The 26,142-nt window shown below is 41.9% G+C and overlaps 1 protein-coding gene and 1 non-coding gene across 2 annotated transcripts; both read left to right on the top strand.

The window, feature by feature from the left end:
• Nucleotides 1–282: 282 nt before the first annotated feature.
• On the top strand, nt 283–25,816 carry Cs (citrate synthase). The gene is made up of 11 exons (XM_055598848.1): nt 283–501; nt 8,786–8,836; nt 9,412–9,519; nt 10,155–10,220; nt 12,008–12,139; nt 12,357–12,545; nt 21,450–21,649; nt 22,518–22,647; nt 22,781–22,882; nt 23,271–23,480; nt 24,340–25,816. Exons 1-11 carry the CDS (start codon nt 460–462, stop codon nt 24,508–24,510), a joined length of 1,401 nt encoding a protein of 466 aa, XP_055454823.1. The 5' UTR covers nt 283–459; the 3' UTR covers nt 24,511–25,816.
• LOC129675508 (U8 small nucleolar RNA) lies at nt 8,322–8,458 on the top strand. Its single transcript, XR_008719946.1, has one exon. It is a non-coding gene; the product is annotated as a U8 small nucleolar RNA (small nucleolar RNA).
• Nucleotides 25,817–26,142: the final 326 nt, after the last annotated feature.

Consider the following 26,142-nt stretch of genomic DNA (forward strand, 5'->3'; position numbering starts at 1 on the left):
TGTAGCTTTATCTTTTGCGTTCTCTGGAGAATCCGAAATGTGTTAAAGGAAAAGAGAAAAGCCAAAGAAGGAAGTTAACTGAGTTCTCAGGCACATCCTCAGACACCTACAATCCCCTCCCCACCCACTCTTAATTAGCATAGCCCTCACGGCCCAATCCTTCCCGCCGTCGCATCTGTCGGTGGCTCAAGTCCCGCCCCACCTCCGCCTTGGGCCAATGGCCGGGCCCGAGGTTACTCCCTCGAGAGGGGCGGGATCGGATTTCGGTCAGGGGGCGGGGCCTCGCTGAGGACCCTGGGCTGGGCACCTCAGCCGGCTCATCCACCCTTCCCCTCCGTTGCCTCCTTTCAACCTTGTCCGCGGGTTGGCGCGGTCTCCGTCACAGCGCCGGCCGCTCCCGTCACAGCTGCAGCTCTCTCCCTCCGCTCCCTTCCCGCCGGGTCCCGGAGTGCGCCCGCCATGGCTCTGCTCAGTGCGGCAGCCCGGCTCTGGGGAGCCAAGGTGAGCGGCCGGAGGAGCGAGCGCGTCGTCGCGGGGTGGGGCTGAGGCGGCCGAGGGCCTGCGGCTCCGAGGCGCTCAGCGCGCCTTAAAGGGGCCGGCGCCCGGCGGGCCGCCAGCCCTCCGGAGCTCCTGAGCCATGTGCCGCGCTGCCCTTCCGGCCCCGAGGTGAACGTCGGTTGCGCCGGCCCGCAGCCCCCGACGGCCGGAGGGAGGCCTGCCTCCCTGTCACATCACAGCATCCGTGGTGGAACTGAGGGATGCCGTGACCCCGGCGGGAAGGCCAGGGAGGGCAGGTGTGGCGTGCCCCCGGAGTTAGGGGAAGAATTTGCTTGGAGAATTGGGGGTGAACAACCGTGCTCACTTTTCACTGGGCCAGAGCTGGAGCCGGGGCTAATTAGGGCTGTGCTTTTGCGGGGTGAGTCCTGTCAGGACCTGTTTCCTTTTCTTTCAGTTGAAACCCTTAACGACACCGCCGTTTCAGTTGTGTTAGAGGAATAGAGCCCTTAGCTCCTCTTTGTCCTTGAGACTCTTAGACTTAACTGTATATAGGAGGAGCTTGGATCGGGTGGGGCATTTCTGTTACACCTGATGATTGAGAATCCTTAAGACTGGAGCAAGAACCAGAAAGATTGTTCTTCCAAGACAAGCAAGACATAGTAACACCAACCAAGGTCACATGACCGATTCGACTACTTACAGTGCTTCCTCTTATTTTAGTGACCCTTTAGCTTGACATTTTGCCTTTTAAATAATAACTCTAATTTTAGGCTCTGCATAACTTGGCCCTTTAAACAGAGACCTACCAGTGTTGAGGGACTCTCAGCTCTCATCCACGTGGGGACAGTCTCACAAACTACCTTGGCTTCTGTAAAGATCTTAGGTTTTCTCTTCAGTAGACAGCTTGAAATGGACTACACCTGAAGGAAAGAATACTTAGAATGATTTTGACTTGCTGTGTGTAATGTGTAGTTCAGATGTACCACAGAACCTGTAGGGGTTACCTTGGGGTTCTGAGCCCCCAGCAACAAGGTAGAGACTGGTTGCATGGTGGGTCCTTGTCTTGGCTGTTGCTACTCCTGCTGCCGGGGAACTGGTAAGGAAACCTCTTGGGAAATGAAGCAAGTTCTAGACAGTGTTTTGGCAGAGTGGTGGACCTATAATTAGATCATGTCAGAGCTGCTCACTCAGACCAGATAGTCTAAAACAACAGTGAACTTGAAAAAGACCTTTGAAATTACCTTTTGAGTTTATCTCTTAAACCCTAGCAAATTTCGGGGGTGGGGGGGTTACCTGGGCCACATTTGTGTACTGTTACTGTTTTATGTTAGAAATGGAGTTGAGAGGCAGAGACAGGCTGATGGGCCAGCCTGGTCTACAAAGCAGGTACACAGAACCTTGTCTCAAAAAATGGAATTGAGGATCTTGGAAACTTTAGAAGCCTAGCATGCTTAATCTCAGTTTGCCTTTTGTTGAGTGTGATGGTACATACCTGTAATCCCAGCATTTGGGAAGTAGAGACAGCAGCTACATAATGAGTTTGAGGCCATCCTGAGCTACATACTAACCTACCTCCAAGAAAAAGGGTGAAGTTTACTCTTAAAATCAGCAAAGCCAGCCAGGTAGTGGAGGCTCACACCTTTAATCCCAGCACTCAGGAGGCAGAGGCAGGTACGCTATGAATTGGAGGCCAACCTGGTCTACAGAAGAAGTTCCAGGGTTAAAGAGAAAGCAAAAAAAAAAAAAAAAAAAAAAAAAACAGCAAAGCCTAGAATGCTCTTAACTGTAAAACAAACAGGAGGACCATTACAAATTGAAGGTCAACCTGGACTCCATACAGAGTGAGTTCATTAAGCTTGAGCCCAAGCATAGACTTGAGTTCATAGCTTAACCTCCACCTTAAAGCCATGTATGGCTGGCTACACGTGCACTATAGCAGGTGCCCTGGGATTGGGGGATGATGGAGATGGAGGAGATCTCAGGTCTTGATTGCCAGTCAGTCTAGCAATGAGAGACAGTGAAGACCAATGGAGGAAGACACCTAAAGTTGCTCTGGCACAGACAACACATGGAGAGAGAACAGCAGCAAAAAAACAAACACATAAAAGTGTCAAGGCCTAACAAGGAGAACTCAGTGAGGGCCATGCAATGTAAATGAGATTCTGAGGAGCTTTTCAGCACATCAGCATTGTTCTTAATCTGCTGACCTTTCTAAATTAGCCTCCTGTGTGCTAGTAAAAGAGGCATTAAAGAAGGGCAGTGGTAGCAAATGCCTTTAATCCCAGCACATGGGAGGAAGAAGCAGGCTGATTTCCATGAGTCCCAAAAGTTTCAGGCCAGCCTGGGACTACATAAGACCAGTTGGGGGGGGGGGGGGGGGCAATAAAAAACAACTTTTAAAAGGATTGTTATTTTTTACCTTCCCCTCCTACCAAGCTCTATCAAGACCTATAGATAGAGAAATAGATCTTGGCCAGGAAATATGTAGCTCTTGCATATCATACTTGAGCTTGGCTTTGTCCTTGGTTTTCAGGGGTCATCTGGGTTTGTATAGGTAGCGTAGGAATTGGAATAGGGCCACCATGTCATGTTCAGGTTTTAGAAGTTAACCTGCTTAATCAGCCCTATCTAAAAGGAATTTTGTTTTCCTTTGAGAATCTCACCATGTAACCCAGTCTGGCCAAGAGCTCTTCCTTGACCCCCATGTTCTGTACCAGGTGCTAGAGTTGCGGGCTTGCACCATCACACCTATCTAAAAGGAATTTTGTTCTCAGTAAGAATTACTTCTAGATTAAGATGTTTGGAACTTTGAAAAGATCAGCAGACTTACATATGGCATGCCTGTACCACTACACTTTTTTAGGGGGAGGGGGTTCCACACAGGGTTTCTCTATATAGCCTAGGCTGTCCTGGATACACTCTGTAGACCAGGCTGGCCTCAAACTCACAGAGATCCACCTGCCTCTCCCTCCTGGTGCTGGATTAAAGGTGTGCCACCACCATGCTCAGCTCTACTACACATTTTTATAAACCCTAATCTGAAATTAATTTCAACAAAACAAAATCATTTTCTCCTGTGAAATAGGCTTAACACCCCAAACTTTGGAAGGCAAGGCTCTGATCTCTATGCATTTACCTTCCTTGATCAAGTGGAACTTAATGCTAATTGTGAGATGTCTGTTTGTTCCTACTGGCCTTTAATTGGTAGCATTCAGGGGCACAGAAAGGCAGCAAGGACAGAAGTGTGGTCTTAAAAGCAGAGAAGGAATCAATGGCATTTCTGGTTCTTTAAATCTGAGCATGCAATGCATAGAAATCAGACTTGGATCACACAAAGCCACATAGTAATTTCTTGTGCCTATGTCAGTACTTTTAAAAGGAAAAAGAATTAAAGTGTGAGATTTAAAGCAATGAGGCAGCTTTAGCAGTGTCTTCTTAGTCCCCATTATCTGGGATGCTTGCTAATATGATCAGATTGTGATTCTAGAGAAATGGGATGGAATCTGACAGCTTGTTTGTTTATTTTTAGAGGCAGGGTTTCTCTGTGTAGCCCTGGATGTCTGGGACTCAGACCATACCAGAACTCACAAATCCTGCCCCTGCCTCCCAAGTACTGGGATCAAAGGTGTAAGCCACAGCATCTGCCTCATATTTTATATTTTTTGACCTGATACGTGTTGCTGGGATCACAGGCATGACCACCACACCCAGGTTTATTTTTTATTTTTTTCACATGACTTAAGAAAGGGTTCTTATGGGCTGGAGAGATGGCTCAGTGGTTAAGAGCACTGTCTGTTCTTCCAGGGGACCCGGGTTCAATTCCCAGCACCCACGTGGCAGCTCACAACTGTCTGTAATGCCTATTCCAAGGGATCTGACACCTTCACACTAATGCACATAAAATAAAAGTTAAATAAATAAAAATATTAAAAAAAAAAAAAAAAGAAAAGAAAGAAAGGGTTCTTGTAAACCCTGGAACAAAGTGTTAGGAGCTAAAACTTGTTTAAAAAAAAAAAACCTAGTAGAAGTGAGGAAATCATTATTTCCAAGAAGGTGCTAAGGTGACAAGTCACATCCATTCATTGTCTGTAATTATTTGTGTCTGGGCGCCGATCACATAGTACTCTTGTGGATGTCAGAGGACAATTAATGTGTGTTAATGTTTTGATTCTTCCACAGACTCAGATCCTCAGGTTTGGCAGCAAGTGCCTCTGCCTGCTGGGTCTTCTCACCAGCCCAGGGATGAATTTCTAAATTAAAAGTAATAAAAAGTTAATATTAAATAATAATTTAAAAAAATTGAATCTGGAGAGATAGCTCATCAGTTAAGAGCATGAGCCACTCTTGTACAAGGCCTGATTCTGGTTCCCAGCACCCACATTGTGCGCCTTTACAGTTGCCTTAAACTCCTGGTCTATGCGACCCTCCCTCTTCTGGCCTTCACGGGCATCTGCACACACATGGCTGCACAGACAAATTAAATAAAATGTGTTCCCTGGGCATGTTGGCACTTACTTTAATCCCAGCACTCCAGAGGCAGAGGCAGATGAGTTTGAGGCTAGCCAAGGCTGTACAGTAAGACCCTGTCTGCAAACACAATTTTAAAAATACTTTGTTAACAGAACAAAATGAGATTCTGCTGAAACAAAAGAGTATTTTTTTGTTCTCTATTTTGGAAACTAAGCCCTTTTCTGAGGTATGAGTAATATCTTTTATAGACTCCCTCTCTGAATAATCAAGTGGACTTGTAGGCAAGATACTGTTAGAGAGTGATTGGTAGGAGCCAGAAAGAAGACTCAGCAGGTGAAGGCACTTGGCCACCAAGCCTGATCACTCAAGTTCCCAGGTGGTGGAAAGACACAACCAATTTCTGGACTTTGTCCTCTGACCTCCACACCAAAGTCATGGTGTGTGTGTGTATCTCAAACACTTAAATAAGAAATAATATAATAAAAATTTTAAAGGAAAATGACATTTTGGTTTGGTTTGGAGACAGGTGTTCTCTGTGTAGCCCTACCTCTCCTGGAATTCACTCTGTAGACCAAACTGGCCTCAAAACTTAGATCTGCCTAAATCTGCCTCCTAGTGCTGGAATTAAAGGCATGCACCACCACTTCCTGGCTTGACAGGTAGAATTGTTAAGATAACTCCTATTAGTATTAAAGAAGGCAGTATAAAAATCTGGACTACTTTGTTCCTGTTAGAAGTGGCCTGACCAAACATTGCCAGCCAGCTTCTAGCATGACCATTATGGAACACAGGCTGTAATTGGCCTTAGTTCTCTGACCTGATTCTGGAAACAGAAGAGTCTTTGTCCTAGGCCAGTGTGTTTGTTTTGTTTTTGTTTTCCTTGTCTTGAGTTTCTCTGAGACACTGTTCCGAGTAACTGAGGCTGGCTTTAAATTCTTGATTCTGCTTCTGCCTTCCAAGTGCTGGAATTTAAAGGGTGTGCCATCAGCACTTCTGTTTTTAGTGTAAAAACACTAAAAGGGTATAAAACAGGCACACCTGTAATCCCACACTCAGGAGTCAAGCAGGAGGAGCAGAGATTCAAAACCAGCATGGGTTACTTAAGATCCTGTCTCAATAAATAAATAAGATGAGCAAACTCAAGGTAACAGCAACTCAAGGTTTGGAAAAGCCTCTTAATGCTTGTGGTACTTACACTTTCATGCTGTAGAAAACCCTGGCTGTGAACCATTATTCACTAAGCTTTAGCAGCTCTCTTCAGCTCTTCCTATGGAGGAACTAACCTATTGAGTGAAGTGACTGCCTGATTTGCCTGACAGCTGCTGTTCTAGGAGGTGACTACTTGTGGGAAGTAACCAGAAACCGAAATTTGCTGCCACACCTCCAGAATTGGGAGGAGCTGGGAGGTAGAAGTTTAAGAGTGACTCAGAAGTCTGTAATCTGCCTGTTCCATCAGTGAGAATAACCTGAGTCTACTGTACAAAGCAATTCATTCTGCAGCTCTCTGTGGAAACCTTTGGGTATCTGAATGGAGGTGTGTGTGGCTTGGATGACAAGCACCACTTGTCTAGAGTTGCTAGTGCTGCCAGTGCAGATTTTAGAGGGTTTAGGCAGGAGTTAGACACAGGTTCCAGGTTAGCATGATTATATACTGAGGTCCAGAATGCCCTTGGCTATAGAGTAATAACCCTGTCTCAAACCTCTGATTCCAGCACTCTGATAGAAGGCAGAAGAAACCAGGAGTTTGAGGCCAGCCTTGCCTATATATAGTGAGTTCAGGAACAACCTGTACCATAGAAGATCCTGTCTCAAAAATAACACCCCTCACAAAAAATAGGAAATCGAGGGTTTTTTAATATCCTGTTTTGTTACCAAAGGGAATTAGCCATTCACCCTTTCCTAGTAGGGTATAACTGATTCTTCCTGTTATAGCCAATACAATTCTGTTTTTTGTTTTATTTTCTTCTTTTGAGATACATAGCTCAGGCAGTCTTGAACTGGATATGATATGTGGCTGAGACTGGTTTTGAATTTCTGGTCTCTTCCTCTACTGGTTGTGGCTGTGACACCTGACTCTTTTTACTTTTCTTTTTTCAAATACATGGGTTCACTCTGTAGCCCAGGCTTGCAGCTTGAGTCTTCCTGCTTCATCCTCTATAATGCTTGGATTATAGGCATGTCACCACCATGCTATACAAGGCCAATGCATTTATAAGAAACAAGTATTGGGGCTAGAGACATGGCTCAGAGGTGAAGAGCACTGGCTGCTCTTCCAGAGGTCCTGAGTTCAATTCCCAGCAACCACATGGTAGCTCACAACCATCTATAATATGATGGCAGAACGCTGTGTACATAATAAAAAAATTTTTTTAAAAAGGAAATGAGTATTGAATTTATTACCAATGCACAAATCGGTGTCTTACATGTTTCAAAGTTTGTTTTTGTTTTTGTAGACAGGGTTTCTCTATTTAACAAATAGCTCCAACTGTTCTGGAACACACTTTGTAGACCAGCTGGCCTCTTGAACTCTCAGAGAGTCACCTGTTGCGCTTCCTGAATACTGGGATTAAAGGTCTGCAGCACCATGCCCAGTTTTTGTTTGTTTGTTTGTTTGTTTTTGTTTTTTCTTTTTAAGATTTTATGTATATGAGTGATTTGTCTGCATGCCTGATTCTTATGGAGATTAGAAGGCATCAGATCCTCTGGTACTGGAGTTAATGGATGTTTGTGAGCTACTGTGTGGATGCTGGGTCTTCTGTAAGAGCAAGTATGCCTAACTGCTCAGCCTCAGTGGCACCTCCAGCTCCCCTGCGTGCTTTCATACAAATTATTTCCTGTAGTTGTTCTCTAACAGTTCTGAAATTAACTTACTGTGTGTGATGCACACTATGTGTAAAGTATGTGGGTATGTGTGCATGTAGAGCCAGGGTACAGGTTAGGATATTCTTTGTTGTTTTTGTTGTTGTTGTTTCCTTTTTTATAACAACCTGTATTTTTACAAGATACTAATTATGGATAGAAATGGATTTAAATCTTAAAACAAAAACATTCTGAAAAGAATGTAGAGGTTACATTTATTTAATAACAAAATGCCTAGTAATTTAACAAAGTAGCTACAATTCAGTATTGGAAGTCTGGCTTTTTATGAGGATACTGGAGATTTGGGCATGCATGGTCTTAGTACTTGAAGAGTTAACACTTTTTTTTTTTAATATCAGCACTTGGGAAGGCAGAGGCAGGCAGATATCTGTAAGTTTGAAGCCAGCCTGGTATAGAAACAGAGTCCAGTATAGCCAAGGCTACACAGAGAAACCCTGTCTTAAAAAAAAAAAAAAAAAAAAAAACAGAAGGGGTGGTTAGGGGGGGGGGGGGGATCCTTTTCTGTTTTTCTTTTCAGGGGGCAAGACAGATCATGATTGTAGTTTGTATCAGTTCTAATTGGCATTTTGTATAATCACAACATGTAACACCCTGGTTGCTCCTATCTGATTCTCTGGAAAATAACCTAAACCAGAAAGGTTAGGAATGTTATTGTGAAAGAATTGAACAGGTTGAAGAGTAAATGATGCAGACATCTTAGCAGCTTCAATAATTGCCAGTGGCGGCCACTCAGACTATGGACAGTTAAGTCTAGATGGACTAGGTACTCTATAACACTGTTGTCCAGGAAGCTCTTAAAGGAAATCTAGTGATCCTGTGGCTATGAGAAGTAGAATTAAGTCTGCCACATGAAAGGAGAGAGAGATTGAGTCGCTGGAACTCCTTTATACAGAGGAGGGAGGGTATTAATGAGGATTTTTATCTCATCTTTTTTCAGAATTCATCCTGTCTTGTCCTTGCTGCCCGGCATGCCAGTGCTTCTTCCACGGTAAGATCTGCAAGGGTACAGAATCCTTTCAGCAGTCTGACCTCAGGATACAGTTTTTGGCAACTACTTGCCTTATTATCCTAGATCTATCAGAATTAGCCAATAATTATGATTATTGTGATTATTATTACTACTGTTTAAGAAGTAATTTAAGAAGTGGAGTAGTACTGTGGAAATAGCAAATGATCATGTCCCCTCTTTATTTTTTGTAATACTGAGCATTAAGCGCAGGGTCTTATATGTGCTAGGAAGGTACTTTACCACTAAACTATACTCATAATTAATAAGTGATATAAAATTTACTGTTATTTAACTCCTGAGACAGGGTGGCCTTGCTTAATCCTTCTGCCTCAGCCTCTAGAGTGCTAGGATTATAGGCATGCACCTACCATTTCTGACTTTTTAATCATTACATGAACATCAGTTGTCCATATTCAGGATAATCTCATCTCTGCAGAATGAAGCTCTCCATTTCCTTCTCTCCATGTCTAGCTGGTAGTTTTCACATACCTTCTTTACTCTGGGAAACCCTATAAATTTTTTTTATCATTTAACTCTTCTATTTCTTTTTCTAGAATTTGAAAGATGTACTGGCCAATCTGATACCTAAGGAGCAGACCAGAATTAAGGCCTTCAGACAGCAACATGGGAACACAGTGGTGGGCCAAATCACTGTGGACATGGTAAGGGCTGTACTTTATTAGGTGGGAAAAGTAATCCTGCAGTGTGTGCCACAAAGGTATATTTTTTTACTGATGGCTCAAAAGTATTTTTTGTATAATGAAATGTTGGATTTATGATACTCATTATAGACTGTTTCTTTTCTGTAAGTTTAATAGTTGAGCCTACCCTTATTCACCTATGACAAAGATGAATGTAGTTTCTAGTTCTGTTCCTAAGTCTTTAAATATTGCCAGTACTGTATTTTGATTGATGCCGTGGCAGCCACTCGGTGCAGCCCCAGTACACCCTTATGTAGCTTAGGGTAGTTGACAGTTTTTAGTCATTGCCTCCTTTGCTTTGCCCATAATAAATCTAATTCCATTTAAATTAGCATTAAATGTGGGGGAGGTTAAGAATATGGGGAGAAAAAAACAAAATCTAGTTAAGAAAAGGAAGCAAACAAAGGTAGGTATATTAAGGAAACAATAATAACTGTCATTGAGATCATGCTGGTCCAGTTGTAGAAATTAAACCCGCAGAAATTGCCTTCTAAGTGTAGTCTTGCAAAGAGAGTAAATGTCCTCTGTGGGTTTCATGAAACAGTAACCACCACTAGTTTGTGTCATTCTGACAATTGGTCAACCTTTTCCTTTAGATGTATGGTGGCATGAGAGGCATGAAAGGACTTGTGTATGAAACATCAGTTCTTGATCCTGATGAGGTAAGACACTACCATCCCTCAGTGATTGTCAGTGGGTTCTGACCATGCAAACCAGTTTGAAGACTGAGCAGCACAGTACAGAGTAGGTGTGAATAAGCAGAACAACTTGAAGAGCACATTTTCTCTTTAGTAGATCAAAGTGCAGAATAAGAGAACAAAGGCAGAAGGAAATATGTGGAGAATTAACATTGGGAAATACTAGGGTTCTGTTTTGGTTCTTTTTTGGTGGTCTTGGGTGTTTTTTTTTTTGTTTTTGTTTTTGTTTTTGTTTTTTAGCTAGGTCTCTGTATCCTTGGCCTCATGGAACTCAAGGCTTATGCCTTTTTTGGTTTTGTTTTTGGTTTGGTTTGGTTTTTTTTTTTTTGCTTTTACTTCTTAATTTAAAAAAAAATCATGGGTGGCTCACAACCATGTACACAGGTGTCTGATTCTCTTTTCTGATAGGCAGGTGTACATACACATAGAGCACTCATCTACATAAAATAAGTTAAAAAAATTTTTTTAATGGGGCTGGAGAGACGGCTCAGTGGATAAGAGCATTGTCTGCTCTTGCAGAGGACCTGAGTTCAATCCCAGCAACCACATGTGGGCTCACAACCACCTATACTGAAATCTGATGTCATCTTCTGGCATGCAGGCATACCTGTAGATAGAGCATTCATACCTAAAATAAATAAAATCTTTGAAAAAGAAAATTACATTTATGGTACTAGAGAGGTACTCCTAGCTTAGCAGTTAGGAACACATACTACTTTTACAGATATCTAGGTTTGGTTCTCAGTTCTCACATCAGTTAGCTCATTAAATAATTCTTACTCCTGTTCTGTGGGGAATCTGATACCTCATGCACCTGTATATCTACACAGACTCACATACTCACATGCACACAATTAAAAATAATACAGATAGCCTGCTGTGGTGCCACAGAACTTTAATCCCAACACTCTGGAGGCAGAGGCAGGAGGATCTCTTGATTTTGGGGGCCAGCCTGGTGTACAAAACGATTCCAGGACAGCCAGGGCTCTGTTACACAGAGAAACCCTGTGTCAGAAAGAAAAATATCTAGATATGGTGTCACACATCTTTAATCCCAATACGCAGGAAGCAGAGGCTAGTGGGTCTATGTGAATTCAGTGCTATGCTGACCAGGACTACATAGATGGATTCTGTCTCAAAAAATATAAACATTTTAAAGTCAACGAATATTTATCAAATAAATACATTTTTTGTTGTCGTTTTTTGAGATAGGATTTCTCTGTAAGCCTTCACTTTGTAGACCAGTCTGGCCTCAAACTTGGAGATCCACCAGCCTCTGTCTCCCAAGTGCTAGGATTAAAGACATTCGTCACCACTACTGGCTCAATAAATATATTTGTTTACTTACTTATTTTAATTTATTTTTATTTCATGTGCATTGATGCCTGAATGTATGTCTGTGTGAGGGTGTGGAATCCTTTGGAACTGGAGTTACAGAAAGGTGTGGGTGCTGGGAATTGAACATGGGTCCTCTAGAAGAGTAATGAGTGTTCTTAACTGCTGAGCCATCTCTCTAGCCCAATAAATAAATATTTTTAATTTGTGTGTGCCCAGGTACAAGTGCCACATTATATGACAGATGTCAGAAGACAACTTGTGGGAGTCAGTTTTCTCACACCACTGTGTGTGTCCCAGGGAGCAAACTCAGTGGCAAGTGTGTTCACCCACTGAAACATCTGCTGTAATTAGGACCACTTATATGACTGACAGATTAATAACTTTGGTTGTAATTCTCATTCTTCTTTTTCAAGGGCATCCGTTTTCGAGGCTATAGTATCCCTGAATGTCAGAAAATGCTCCCTAAGGCTAAGGGTGGGGAAGAACCCCTGCCTGAGGGCTTATTTTGGCTGCTAGTAACTGGACAGATGCCAACAGAGGAACAGGTATAGCCAAGAACATTGTCCTTTCCCATCCCCCCTTCCTTGCTTTTCATTAATCCTAACAATTTAATCCTCATCTGGCTGTAGCTAGAATTAATAGAGTATGCTTTGAGAAGAAATCAGCAGAGTCTGAATCTAAGTGGGTTGTATTGAACCCTGCTGATTATCTTTACTCGGGTATTGCTATTGTATTTTTCTGAGCATATCTCCTTTTTCACAGGTATCATGGCTCTCACAAGAATGGGCAAAAAGGGCAGCTCTGCCTTCTCATGTGGTCACCATGCTGGACAACTTTCCTACCAATCTGCACCCCATGTCTCAGCTCAGCGCAGCCATCACAGCCCTCAACAGTGAGAGTAATTTTGCCCGGGCATATGCAGAGGGAATCCATCGAACTAAATACTGGGAGGTAGGAGATTGGACTTGGGTGATTGGGCTGTAGTGGGGTTCAGAGCACCTGAATATGAAGAGCACTTCTGAGTCACCCCAGGAATCCACTAAAGTGTTAGAAACTAGGGTCACATGGCACATGCTTACCATGACTGAGGCCCAAGTTCAGTCCTCAACACTAAAAAAGTTCACTGTAAGATAGTAGACTTAGCCTGGCGTGGACAGGCAGATCTCTCTTAAGTTCAAGGCCAGCCTGGTTTACAAAGCCTGACTACACAGGAAAAAAAAAAGGTAGACTTGTTTTTTATTAAAAACATAAATAGAACATTATCATTATGTCTTTTTCTGTTTCTTCTCCTTTCATCCTATTTGTTGATTTTTGTTTGTACATTCATTCAAAGAATACAACTTAGAGGATTTGATTTTCACCTTATACAATATGGATACCAGGGATCAAAATGTAAATATAAGGTTTTTCTGTGCCTGCCCTTGCTCTGAATAATGACACAGAGGCCTTTATTTATTATTTATTAAAAAACTTCAGGGCACTATAGCTGGGCAGATTCTGAGCTGTTCTAACTCAGTCATTAGGCTGCCTTGGCCTAATTCCCAGCCATGTGGTCCATTACCTGCCACCATAGTCTTGCCCTGACACCTCATTCATCCATATCCCGATGGCAACTCTCTCCCAGGCACAACTGAGACCCTCTCTCTCTTTCTGAGCCTGGAAGTCTTGCCTTTTTCTCTCCTGCCCAACTAGGCTGTTCAGCTCTTTATATGACCAATCAGAAGGTCATAGAGAACAATATTTCACAAAATACTAAGTGAGAAGATGCTTCATCATAATGACAATTCCACAGTTCAGATGGCAACCAGATCCCTGGGTACAGAAATCATCAGTTGAATACACAGTGCACAAAACATCCTTCAACAGCTGGGTGGGGGTGCGTACCCTTAATCCCAGCACTCAGGGAGCCAGAGGCAGGCAGGTTGCTGTGAGTTTGAGGCCAGCCTAGGCTCTAAATCGAGTCCAGGATTACAGTTACTAAAGTTACAAAGAGAAATCCTGTCTCAGGGGGGAAAAATGCTCCACTATCTCCCCCTTTTTATCCAATAAAAGGCTCTTTCTCTTATTTATACATAAACTGTATACAATAAGAGCCGGTTGTGGTGGCACACACCTGTAATCTAAGCTCTTGGGGAGGCAGAGGCAGGTCTCTTTGAGTTTGAGGCTAATCTGGTCTACAGAGTGAGTTCAGGGCAGCCAAGGCTACACAGAGAAACCCTATCTCAAAAAATCCAAAAAAGAAAAAAAAAAAAAAAACCTAATCAGGTAAGAATTACATTCACAGTGTCTAGTTCATTTGTGTTTGGCAACCTTGGTAAAGTACTATGCTATCTGTTATATCTTGGTGAGTTCAGAGTTCTGTACTTGAATCATTTTCTGTGATAACTTTCATTTATCAAGATATCTAAAAATATCTTCTTAGACCTAATTCATTTTCTTAGATTTCCTAACAAATTGAACTTCCATAACTATCTAGTTTTCAACCCTGTCAGAGACCTGAGAAGGATAAATAATACCTGAATAGACAGGAAGTGCAGAGCAAGCAGCTTCCAAAACTATAGAAATGGCAGAGAGAACTGCCCAGATAGTCACCTAAGCTTTCTCTGCAATGCTGGGGCATCATCTTTGGTCTTCTGTCCCAGCATTTGACAGAATTTTCTATGAAGGATTTGCCTACCTTGTCTTGGCAAAGCTCAGAAGTCTACCTCTTTGTCCTACTTGTCCAAGCTTGGACATCTCACTGTCTGACATTGAGGCAAGGGCTAACTTGCCACATTAGAAACAAATTTCCTATGGAGGTTCTTCATAGGACCTCCATATCTTTGAAATAGAATGGGGGTGCTGCCAGGAGCAGACATGTCTGTCATAAAGGTCTTTTATTATTAAAACATTTTAAAATGCCTTATTTTGTATATTTCTGAAGTTTTTGAAGACCATTTATCTATATAAATGGAGACCATTTATATAGATAAATGGTCTTATTATCTGAATAGGCAAACATTGTTTTTTAGCTTTTCACTATCTGATTAACTTTAAAAATATCTACAAGAATCTAAATAAAGGTTAGTCCTGTAGTTAACTAGTACCTAACAAGACCATAAGTTTGATTGACTACTAACTTGTTTTTCTTTTTGGTTTTCGTGTGTGTGTCTATGTGTGTGTATGTATGTATGTATGTATGTGTAGCCTTGGCTGTCTTGGACACTGCCCTATACTCACTTTGTAGACCAAGCCTGCCTCTGCCTTCCCTGAGTGCTGAGATTCCAGGCATGCACCACCATGCCTGGTCACTAACTTGTATTTCTTAATTATCTTCATACTGCATTTGTAAATGAGTTGCATAGGTATAATACCTTAAGCAAGAGTTGAAACATATATATGTAGTATGTTGTAGCAAAACATAATCTTTAATTCGTATCAATATGAAATATTTGGCTTATTGAATGCTCTTCAGTTTAAAAGTAGATTCAGTAATCTGCCATTTTATTCTATCATTTCTATATCCACCTTTTTTCTTTTCTTTTCTTAAGAGACAAAGGGTTTGTCTGTTTTAGGCCTGGCTGTCCTGGAGCTCACTCTGTAGACCAGGCTGGCCTCAAGCTCACAAAGATCACCCTCCTTTTTCTTTCCATCCCTCCTCCTCTTCCTCTTTCTCCATAACACTAGATAGGAGACAAGGATAGAGAAAAGAAAAAGAAAGAGGAAAAGAGATTCCTGAATCTAACATCCTTTACTTTGTTAACTCTCTGACCAAGGCCGTGAACAACTTGTGACCAACCCTGTTTTTTTGTTTTTTGGTTTTTTTAAGATTTATGTATTTATTATGTATGCAATGTTTTCATGCCAGAAGAGGGCATCAGATCTCTGTAGATGGTTGTGAGCCACCATGTGGTTGCTGGGAATTAAACACAGGATGTCTGGAAGAGCAGCCAGTGTTCTTAACCTCTGACACGTATCTCCAGCCCCCAACTCTGTTTAAATGACAACAAGTATCCATCACCTATTGTATGACCAAAAACCATCCACCTCACTTATTGAGAATGGGGTGTCCTTTTAAAATTGCTTCCTGTTGTCTTGGAGGCGACAGCATCTTTTGGAGGGTCCTAAGAAAATTGGGATATTGGGCAAGTCCTAGGAGAGCTAGCTGTATCATTTGCTGTCTAGTCTCTGTGAAATGGGAAAGTGTAGGGCTTACTTGCAGTTCTGGCTAGAACAGTTTGTGAGGCTGTACTGTCTTAGCTAACCATTTTGAAGTTGCTCTGGATACAGATTTTTGAGGATATTAAAGGATATTTCTGCACTAACCCATGTATGGAATGTGTGGTATGCATAAATCAGCTAAAGAAGACTCTCTGTTCTATGCTTGAGCAGGAAAGGCATCAAACTGTATAATCAAAATGTAATATAAATCTCCATCCGTGCCATATGAAAGGATGGCATGTAATAATTAGACCTGAGGACTCTGTAGCCAACAAGATTTATTGGGGACACATAAACTTTTAAAATACATTTCTGCATTAACACACATGGACTATGTAGTGTGCACAAATCAGCTAACAAGATTCTCTGCTCTTTGTTTAAGCAGGCCCATTTGAACTGTACAGCCAAACAATAATATAACTTTTCATGCCATATGAAAGGATGGCATGTAAAATTAAGCCCTGAGTACTCTGTAGCCAACAAGATTTATTGGCTACGCAGAGAAGACAGTCTCAGCACTGTTGCCAAGAAGAGGGATCAGCATTCATGTTACCTGTTTTTTGTTTGTTGTTTTTTGTTGTTGTTCTTGGTTTTTTCCCTTCATGTCTGCAGCCAAGATTTTCAGGAGGTCTCCCCCGGTCAGATCTAATCTTCATGAATTTTGAAGAAATCCACAGCTTTTCACTTCCTGTTAACAAAGACAAAAGCTCTCCCCCAACACAACACATTTCCTGCTTTCCATTCTGAAGTTAGCCATTTATAGGTTGATCTAATTCAGCAGTCTTTTCTATAATCCAGTGGTTTTCAGCATCTGTGCTACCTGTTTCATTTAAAGTCAAAGCATTTAATTTAGCTGTGTGAGATCCCATATCCCCCTCCATTCTATGAGCATCTCCTTTAAAGTCCTGTTAAATCTCTATAATTGTTTGTCCTGTAAGATTGTAAGATCAAGGGCTGGAGAGATGGCTCAGAGGTTAAGAGCACTGCTTGCTCTTCCAGAGGTCTGAGTTCAATTCCCAGCAACCACATGGTGGCTCACAACCATCTGTAATGAGATATGGTGTCCTCTTCTGGCTTGTAGTTGTTACATGCAGAAAGAACATTGTATACATAGTAAAATAAATAAATCTTAAAAAAGAAAAAAATTGTAAGATTATCTGTAACATTTCTGTGCCACAATCTCCAAAAAATTGTATTCTAATGGATACATAACCTGGAGTATCATCAACTTTTGTCTGTAAAGGCATCTCCAAGGTGGCTATCATCTCTAATAAGACAGAATAATAATCAGAATCAGGACAAAAGCCCATTGGAATTCTAAATATGAATCTATGGTATGGTGCACATATTTTCATTTTTCAAGGTCTACAAATGAAACACATAAGCTATTACATGATTAACATTGCTCTAAGGTGACATTAAACATTATTCAGCATAATATTTAATATTAGTAAACATTATTAAATCTGTGTTCTTAGCTCAGTATATTGACCTTAATCCAGTAATTGATCCTTGACAGTATAAATATAAAATAAAATCCAGTCTGACCGTGCTGGTTCATAGCTGAAGCTTTTTATCTAGCATGTCTATATGCTGCCATTCTGCACTTTCCTTAAGCCTTTGTGTGTATCTCTCATCTGGAATGACCTCTTTGTCACACTGTAGGTTCCAGATTGGATTCTTCTGAAGATCCTTATTCTGAACCAAAGGATTTTCCAGTCTGTTTTCTATCTCCTCTACTCTAACATTTAATTTTTCAGTTTTTTTTTCTTCTCTAAGTCTGCTTTCTTCTGATCTCTTTTTAAAATGATATATTTGAAAATATTTTTCTTTTTTATTCTCTCTAGCTCTCGACTTCCTTCAGAGACTTCATTTTGCTATACACATTTACAAAGCATCTTTATTTTATCTTTTCTTCAGACTTTGTTTTATTTTTCTCCTTTCTTTGGAGACTATTTTTATTTTCTATTTTATTTTCTTTTTTACCACTTTTAACTTAAGATCTTTTTCTGTGTTTAATTTTCTCTAAACTTTTCCATTTTTATGTGGCTATTCTTTCTAATTTTATTTAATTCTCTCTTTAAGGACTTTATTATTTTCAAACTGTTTTTAGTTTTGTTTTGTTTCTGAGATAGTTTCTCTGTGTAGCCTTGACTGTCTTGGACTCTGCTTTGTAGATCAGGCTGGCCTCAAACTCAAAGCTATCTGCCTGCCTCTGCCTCCTCAAGTGCTGGGATTATAGGTGTGTACCATCCTACCTGGCTCCACTTTATTTGTTGAGACAGTCTTTCACTGAAACTAGAGGTGAATGAATCGGCTAGCCTGACTGGGACCCAGCAGCCTCTGCCTTCCAGCACTGTGGTTTTTCCATGAGTGCTAGGGATCAAAACTTGGGTCCTTATGCGTGAATATTAAGCGTTTTGCTGACTGAGCCATATTCTCAGCTCCTTTGTTATGTGGAGATAGGCATATAGAGAAAGTAAATCACATTCACCCTGCACGTACCACTTTTTTAAAGTAGGGGGGGAGTGAAAGGGTCTTGCTGTGTAGTAGTTACTATCTTTGAACTCGCTGTACAATCAAGACTGGCCTTGAACTCATTAGCCTTTAGCCTTTAGCCATTAGCCTTTAGCCTTTCAGATGCTGAGATTATGGACATTTGCCATCACACTGTTTTATGAAATGCTAAGGATTGAAGGCAATGTGTATACTAGGCAGACATCTTTTTTGTTGTGTTTTGTTTTGTTTTTCAAGACAGGGCTTCTCTGTTTAGCCTTGACTCTCCTGGAGCTTACTCTGTAGACCAAGCTGGCCTATAATTCAGAGATCTACCTACCTCTGCCTCCTTGGTGCTGAGATTACTGGCCAGTGCCACCTTGCTGGGCAAACACTGTTGAAGATTTATTTATGTGTTTTTGTATGAGCCATTGTGATTTTATGTGCAGCATGCATGTTCAGTTGCCCATGGAGAGCAGATGTTAGGTTCCTGGGACAGGGGGAGTTGGCATGTTCTTGTGAGTCGTGTGTGCACATGGAGGTCACAGGACAAGTTTCAGGATATGCTTCTCTTCTACCACGTGGAGCCCAGGATTGAACTCAGGTCCTTAGGCTTGGCAGGAAGTACCTTTACCTGCTGTTTGAATGTTTGTTATAGGTGGGCAGTAGTGGTGCACACCTTTAATCCTAGCACTTGGGAGACAGAGGCAGATGGATTTCTGAGTTTGAGGACAGCCGGGCTACACAAAGAAACGCTGTCTTGAAAAACAGAACAGATAATTGTTATTTACTGTATAGGTTACAATAACAGAAGAAATTGCCTTGAGTCAATAGTTCTACTCTAAACTTCATCTTTTTTTATTATTTCATGTGTATAAATGTTTTACCCACATATATGTGTGTGTATCATGTGTTCAGTGCTTGAGGAGGTCAGAAGTGGGCATCAGATCACCTGGAGCTGAAGTTACAGATCCTTGTGAACCATTATATGGGAAGTGAACCCAGGTCCTCTAGCAAGACCAGCTAATGCTCTTAACTGCTGAACAATCTTTCCATTCCTACAATGCTGTTTGTCTTGATAGGTTTTTTTTGGGGGGTGGGGGGGTTGTTTGTTTGTTTTTGAGACAGGATTTCTCTGTGACCAGGCTTTGGCTGTCCTGGAACTCAACAGAGATCAGCCTGGAGTCTGCTACCACTGCTCAACATATCATACTTTATAATAAATACCTGTAAGATATTGCTGACGTATCAAAATTTTATGTGGTTCTGTTGTTTGTTGTATGTATATATGCAACAAACAATGTGGGTTTGCATACATGCAAGACCCTTTTTTAAAAGGGGGGGATGTCTTTCTGCATCCTTTTTTGGCTTTTCAAGACAGGGTTTCTCTGTGTATCCTTGACTGTCCTAGAACTCATTGTATAGACCAGGCTGGCTTCGAACTCACAGAGATCTGCTTGTCTCTGCCTCCTGAGTGCCACCACATCCAGCTTATTTCTTTTATTATTTTTTTTAAGATTTATTTATTATGTACACAATATTCTATCTGCATGTACACCTGCATGCCAGAAGAGGGCACCAGATTTCATTTCAGATGGTTTGTGAGCCAGCCACCATGTGGTTGCTGGGAATTGAACTCAGGACCTCTGGAAGAGCAGCCAGTGCTCTTAACCTCTGAGCCATCTCTCCAGCCCTACTTCTTTTATTTTTTATACTATAATTATACTTTACCCCCCTCCCTTTCCTCCCATGCATCCCTCCTCGCTCTTTCAAATTTATAGCTTCTTTTTTTCATTAATTGTTGGTGTGTGTGAGTGTGTGGGTGTATTCCTAAATATGCATATATAACCTGCTCAGTGTGTATGATGTAATTTGTGTATGTTTTCACATGGCCATTTGGTATCCATTTGTTGTGTGCTCTCCTTGGGGTATATTTTTCAAGATTTACTTATGTACATAAATGGGCATTTGTATGTATGTATGTCTTTGAACTGCATACATGCATTGTTTGTGGGGGGCCAGAAGAGGGTGTTTGATTCTTTAAAACTGGAGTTACAGATCATTGTTAGCCAACATGTTGGGTGCTGGGACCCAAGCCTGGATCCTCTACAAGAACAAGTGCTCTTTGCCACTGAGCCATCTCTCTAGCCCTATATTTTGGAAAAAAATTTTAAGCACATGCCAGGTATCAAACCCAGGTCTCCTACATGCTACACAAGTTTTCTATCAAAGTATACATGTATCATAACCCTGTATAATATATCTAGCATAGTACATACTAAAACATTGAATTTGCTATTCAATAATTGGTCAGCACTGTTTGACTCAGAAGCCAAAATGTAGAATTAACTTTGAAACATTAATATAGAGAAAAAAAAGAATTGGGGCTAGAGAGATGGCTCAGTGGTTTAAGAGCACTGTCTCCTCCACAGTACCCGGATTCAGTTCCCAGCACCCACATGGCAGCTCAAAACTGTCTGTGACACCAATTCCAAGGAATCTCACACCTTCACACTAATGTACATAATATAAATCATTTTAAAAAAGAAAATTAATTTTAGAAATAAAGAATTCATGTGGGCCAGTGAGATAGCTCAGTAGGTAAAGGCATTTGCGCATCCTAGAAACCCAACTTTTTTCCCCAGAAGCCGCATAAAGATGCCAGGAGAGAGGGGACTGTACAGAGTCCTCTAATCTCACTGTGTACTACGCCATGAATAACTCCCCTTGCATGCACAGTATGCACATACAATAATAATACATACAACTTCTAAGAACTAAAGATGTAAAGGTGGTTCTCAGCACATTTGTTTAGTGCAAAGGTATAAAGTTATAGTATCCTGGAGAAGACCACAATTAACCACATCAGGGTTCAGATTTTACTTCAATAACCATGTCTGGGAACCTCAGTTCCTAATCTGTGAATGGTCATCATATATTTAGTGGGCAGGAAACAATGAAAAATTGTGTGTTAATACACAGCAGATATTATGAACCTGGGTTATAGTAGTTTGTCAGTATATGGTTATTATTCCATACCTTGAAATATACTTAATATATAACCAGCACACACTGTAAACCCAAAGGACAAATAATATCCCAGCCAAATGCCTTGTGGGTAATTTCTTTTTTTTTTTTCTCCATCTTTCCTTTCATCAGTTGATTTATGAAGACTGTATGGACCTGATTGCGAAGCTACCCTGTGTTGCTGCAAAAATCTATCGGAATCTTTACCGGGAAGGCAGCAGTATTGGGGCCATTGACTCTAAGCTGGACTGGTCCCACAATTTTACCAACATGTTAGGCTATACTGATGCTCAGTTCACCGAGCTTATGCGTTTGTACCTCACTATCCACAGGTGAGCTAGATTTAGATTTAGTAATTATACCCTACTGCCTAGATTAATGCGAAAATTTTTTGTTTTGTTTTTTGAGATGGGATCTTTGTATGTAGCCCTAGCTGTTCTGGATCTCACTATGTAGACCAGGCTGACTTCAAATTAATAAAAATCTGCCTGCCTCTGCCTCCTAATTGCTGGGTTTAAAGGCATGTGCTACCATCACAACAATGGGGGCTAGGAGTGAGGGTTCGTTTAAAAAGTTTCTTAAAAAAAGTTTCAGGGGCTGGAGATACGGCTTAGAGGTTAAGAGCAATTCTACTGGCTGCTCTTTCAGAGGCCCTGAGTTCAATTCCCAGCAACCACATGGTGGCTCACAACCACCTATAATGAGATCTGATGCCCTCTTCTGGCATGCAGGCAGAATATTAGATTCATAATAAAGCTTTTTTGCTGGGTTTTGTTTTGTTTAAGTTTCTTAAAGTTATTATCAGGGAACAAGCAACCTGTAGCAGAGGGGTAAAATCATTTTGTAAGGGTTGAAACTAGGCAAGAAATAAGGAGGGACAGCTGACAGGCCTAGGGAAATTATTAACTCTGACTGGGAAGAACAAGTATGAGGCAGTGTCTCAGCTTCCAGGAGGCTCCCTCTTTTGGTCATCATTGTTAATTAGGGATCAGTGTCTAAGAACTTGTAGCTCAGTGTTAAAGAGTATTTGCTTAATGTGTTTGAGCTATGTATTTGACCCCTAGCATGGAAGTAAGTAAAGGTAGGGAGTAGGTATCAGCTGACTGCCTACAGGGTGTTATGACCCCAGAAGGCCAAGATGTGACAAAAGGCAGTGTTTCTGGTTCACAATCCACACTTGTTTTTCATATATCCCCACAGTGACCATGAGGGTGGTAATGTCAGTGCCCACACGAGCCACTTGGTGGGCAGCGCCCTTTCGGACCCTTACCTGTCCTTTTCAGCAGCCATGAATGGGCTAGCGGGGCCTCTACATGGACTAGCAAACCAGGTAAGCCTAGCCCTTTTTTCCCTTCCTGTTCTTTGTTTTGTTTTTGTTCACATGCTCTGTCCCTTATCTGGACATTCTTTCTTTAGTGTGTATATTGATATTTCTCTAATACAACCCTGAAATTAACATCTAGGAGGTGCTTGTCTGGCTAACACAGCTACAGAAGGAAGTTGGCAAAGATGTGTCAGATGAGAAATTACGAGACTACATCTGGAATACACTCAACTCAGGACGGGTAAGCAGCAAGGAGAGAAACTAAGACCCAAACACTGGAGCCCTGGTCTCAAGGGGGAAAATATGCAGGGAAAAAAAAAAAAAAAAAAAGCAATCCCTGCATTAGCCAAGAAGGTGGTTTCTCATTTTGTTTCCCTTGTGGATTTAGGTTTTGTTTTTTTGTTGTTTTTGTTTTTGTTTTTATGATGCTAGGACTTGAACCCAGCATCTCATGGTAAGTGCTGTGCCACTGAGCTATAGTCCCAGCCCTTACTTTATTTTTCTATTTTGAGACAGGGATTTCTCTAACTTACCTAGATTGACTTTGAATTTACAGTCCTGCTTGAGCACCAGGAAGAGGAAGAAGTTGTGCCTGAGTGTGCCAACTGTTATTTTTCTCACCTTTACAGGTTGTCCCAGGATATGGTCATGCAGTTCTAAGGAAGACTGACCCACGATATTCCTGTCAGCGAGAGTTTGCTCTGAAACATCTACCTAATGACCCCATGTTTAAGCTGGTTGCTCAGCTGTACAAGATTGTGCCCAATGTCCTCTTAGAGCAAGGAAAGGCCAAGAATCCTTGGCCCAATGTCGATGCTCACAGTGGGGTGCTGCTCCAGGTGAGTCCTATCTTCCTGCTTTCTTTCTCATCTGTACCACCATGTTCTCTGCAATGCACAAAATCACCCCCAGTAAGAACAAGGACACCGAACCCAAACCCTCTCGCATAGTCCTTATTTGAGACAGGTTTCACTCAGCCTTGACTGCTTGGAACTATATGGGAATGAAGGCATGCACCCACCACCAGGCCTGGCACTTTTCTTAGTTGGTGGTGAATGTGTATGTGGGTGCAGGTGGGTGCCAAGAGTTGATGTCAAGTGTCTGTCTCTGTTGCTTCCCCCCTTACCCGAGACTGAATTTTCTATGTAGCCCTGGCTGTCCTGGAACTCACTTTATAGACCAGGCTGGCCTCCCACTCACAGAGATCTTCCTGCCTCTGCCTCCATAGTGTTGGGATTAAAGGCATGCAGCACTGTGCTTGGCTTATCTTATTTTTGAAGATAGGGTCTCTTATTGGATCTGGAGTTCATTGATTCTACCCATTGACAAGCTCAAGGGGTCCTCCTGTTTCCAGGATTTCAGGCACTTGCACTTTAATGTGTATGCTAGGAACCTGAACTCAGATCCTCAGTCTGGAATGGCAAGCATTCTGTCTGCCTCACCCTTCTTAAATAGATGGAGTTTCAGGGCCATGCCACTAGGCTCCACCAGAGCAAGAATTCTTCTTCTGTCTTCTTTCTTCCTCAGAGCCCTTTGCTGTAGTTGCTTGTGGCAGGGGCTGGGTTGACTCTAGAGTGAGCTGTAATTGCTTTACTTTTCCTAGTGTTCTTTCTGCTTGGTCTGACTGGGTGCAGTCTCTAAGGCTTGTGTTGTTGTGGACTTGTGTGTGCCACTCTCTCTTCTCTCCTACCTTAACAGTACTACGGCATGACGGAGATGAACTACTACACGGTGCTGTTCGGAGTGTCTAGGGCGCTGGGGGTGCTGGCACAGCTCATCTGGAGTAGAGCCCTAGGCTTCCCTCTGGAAAGGCCGAAGTCCATGAGCACAGATGGTCTAATGAAGTTTGTGGACTCTAAGTCAGGGTAAACTGGGAGACTGGGGAAACTGACTATAAGAGAACAAGCAAGCTTAAAAATAAAGTATAATTTTGTTTTGTTTCAAGGGCCTTTAAGACTTAAGATTAAACTGTATCTGAGGCACTGAAAATATATTTGAAGTTAAAATATAAATTAAGACTTAAAAGACAGCAGTGACCCCATCTTCCCTCTCTAGCTCACTTCTCCTACCTGGAATGAGTTGCCCACCAACTATAGGACAACCAGAACTAATAATGCATGTAGTCAGGGTTAGATCTCTAGAGTGAGACTTCGGCTCCTCTTTGTTTAGGTTGAAGCAGGTTACAGAAAAGCTGCAGTCACTCTGTGAAGCTATTGCTTCCACTCTACCAGCCCTCCAAGTCATTTAGACCAGGCCAGGCCCCCTTTGTTTCCACAGGAAGCACATTGATGTCAGCAATGTCAAATCCTAGGGCCTTTTGCCATGAACACAAGCACCTCCTAGCAAGATCTATTGGTTAAGCTGGAAACACTTCAACAACTTTTTACGCTATCAGGCATGGTATTTATCATGACTGTTACTCAGCATTTGATCCTATTCCTCCTTTTAAATTATACCATTAAAATTACGGTCTGGGAGTATTGTGTTTCCTTCCAGGCTTTTTGTATCTGCTGTGCCTCAAGCCGAGGATGCTCTGGGCCTCTGTCTGGCCTCTCTGCTAAGGACCTCTTCCAGCAGGTCTGTCTGATCTGTGGTCTTCCCAGTTATTTGGCTTTATCAGTACAATGTGAACTAGGCCTTGTACTTCCATGGAACATAAGCCACTGTCTTCTGACCTTAGTTTCTCCTGTTAATATGCTCTAGCATAGAACAGGGCCTCAGGAATGCCCAGCCTCTTTGTGGTCTGGTCCCAGGATAGCCTTTCTTTTTGAACAGAAAAGGGATTTGCGATTAGACATAGTGTCCATTGAATATCATATGGACCTAGGGCTGGACATTCAAAACCAGTAGGCCTTCTTTTCATCCCCTGCAACAAGGAAATGACCTTTTATTTATCAACATCTTTCTTGCTCTTTCAGCAATTACTTTAGCAGCCCCATTTGCACAGATTTTCAGTGACTCAGAATGCGCTACTACCTTTTCTTTGAGAAAGGGTTGAGATACACTCCATTTGTGCCCTTCTGTACCCCCAAACTCCTGCCTGTGTTTGTGTGGAACCCAGCCCAGCAGCACCCTGTGGAGATGGACACACTGTAAACCCTTGGGTAACTGTTAGTCATGATGCAGACTTCAGGTTGTTCTGTATAAAATGAAAAATAAATGTTTTTATTATCAATGCTTGAGCCTGCTATTACATAAACACACTTGATTATGGGGTGAGGGGTCTGGTTAGCAAGACCTGAACTAGTGGCTGGTACACAGTGATTCTGTACATTCCTCTCTTCAGGCAAGTTGGGCATTCAGAGGAAAAGGCTGATTTTCCAAAGACATTCAGTCTCTCCCCCAGGTTAACCCTCTTCCCTCCTAATTTGGAAAAACTGTAACAGCCCTCACAGATGCTCAGCTGACTAATGCAGAGGTGGTCTAGCCCTCCGCGTGAAAGGAACATGAGTTGTGCAAGCTGAGAAGGGCTGCTAGCTCCAAACCTGGACTCTAGAGGGC

This window comes from Psammomys obesus, unplaced genomic scaffold (genome assembly GCF_907164565.1).
Source record: "Psammomys obesus unplaced genomic scaffold, mPsaObe1.curated_primary_1811, whole genome shotgun sequence".
Taxonomy (NCBI): domain Eukaryota; kingdom Metazoa; phylum Chordata; class Mammalia; order Rodentia; family Muridae; genus Psammomys; species Psammomys obesus.

Coding starts and splice junctions, on each gene's coding strand:
- Cs (XM_055598848.1), top strand. CDS start 460: ATGGCTCTGCTCAGTGCGGCAGCCCGGCTCTGGGGAGCCAAG. Junction 10,221..12,007: donor CAGTTCTTGATCCTGATGAG/GTAAGACACTAC, acceptor TTCTTTTTCAAG/GGCATCCGTTTTCGAGGCTA. Junction 23,481..24,339: donor ACAGTGGGGTGCTGCTCCAG/GTGAGTCCTATC, acceptor CTACCTTAACAG/TACTACGGCATGACGGAGAT.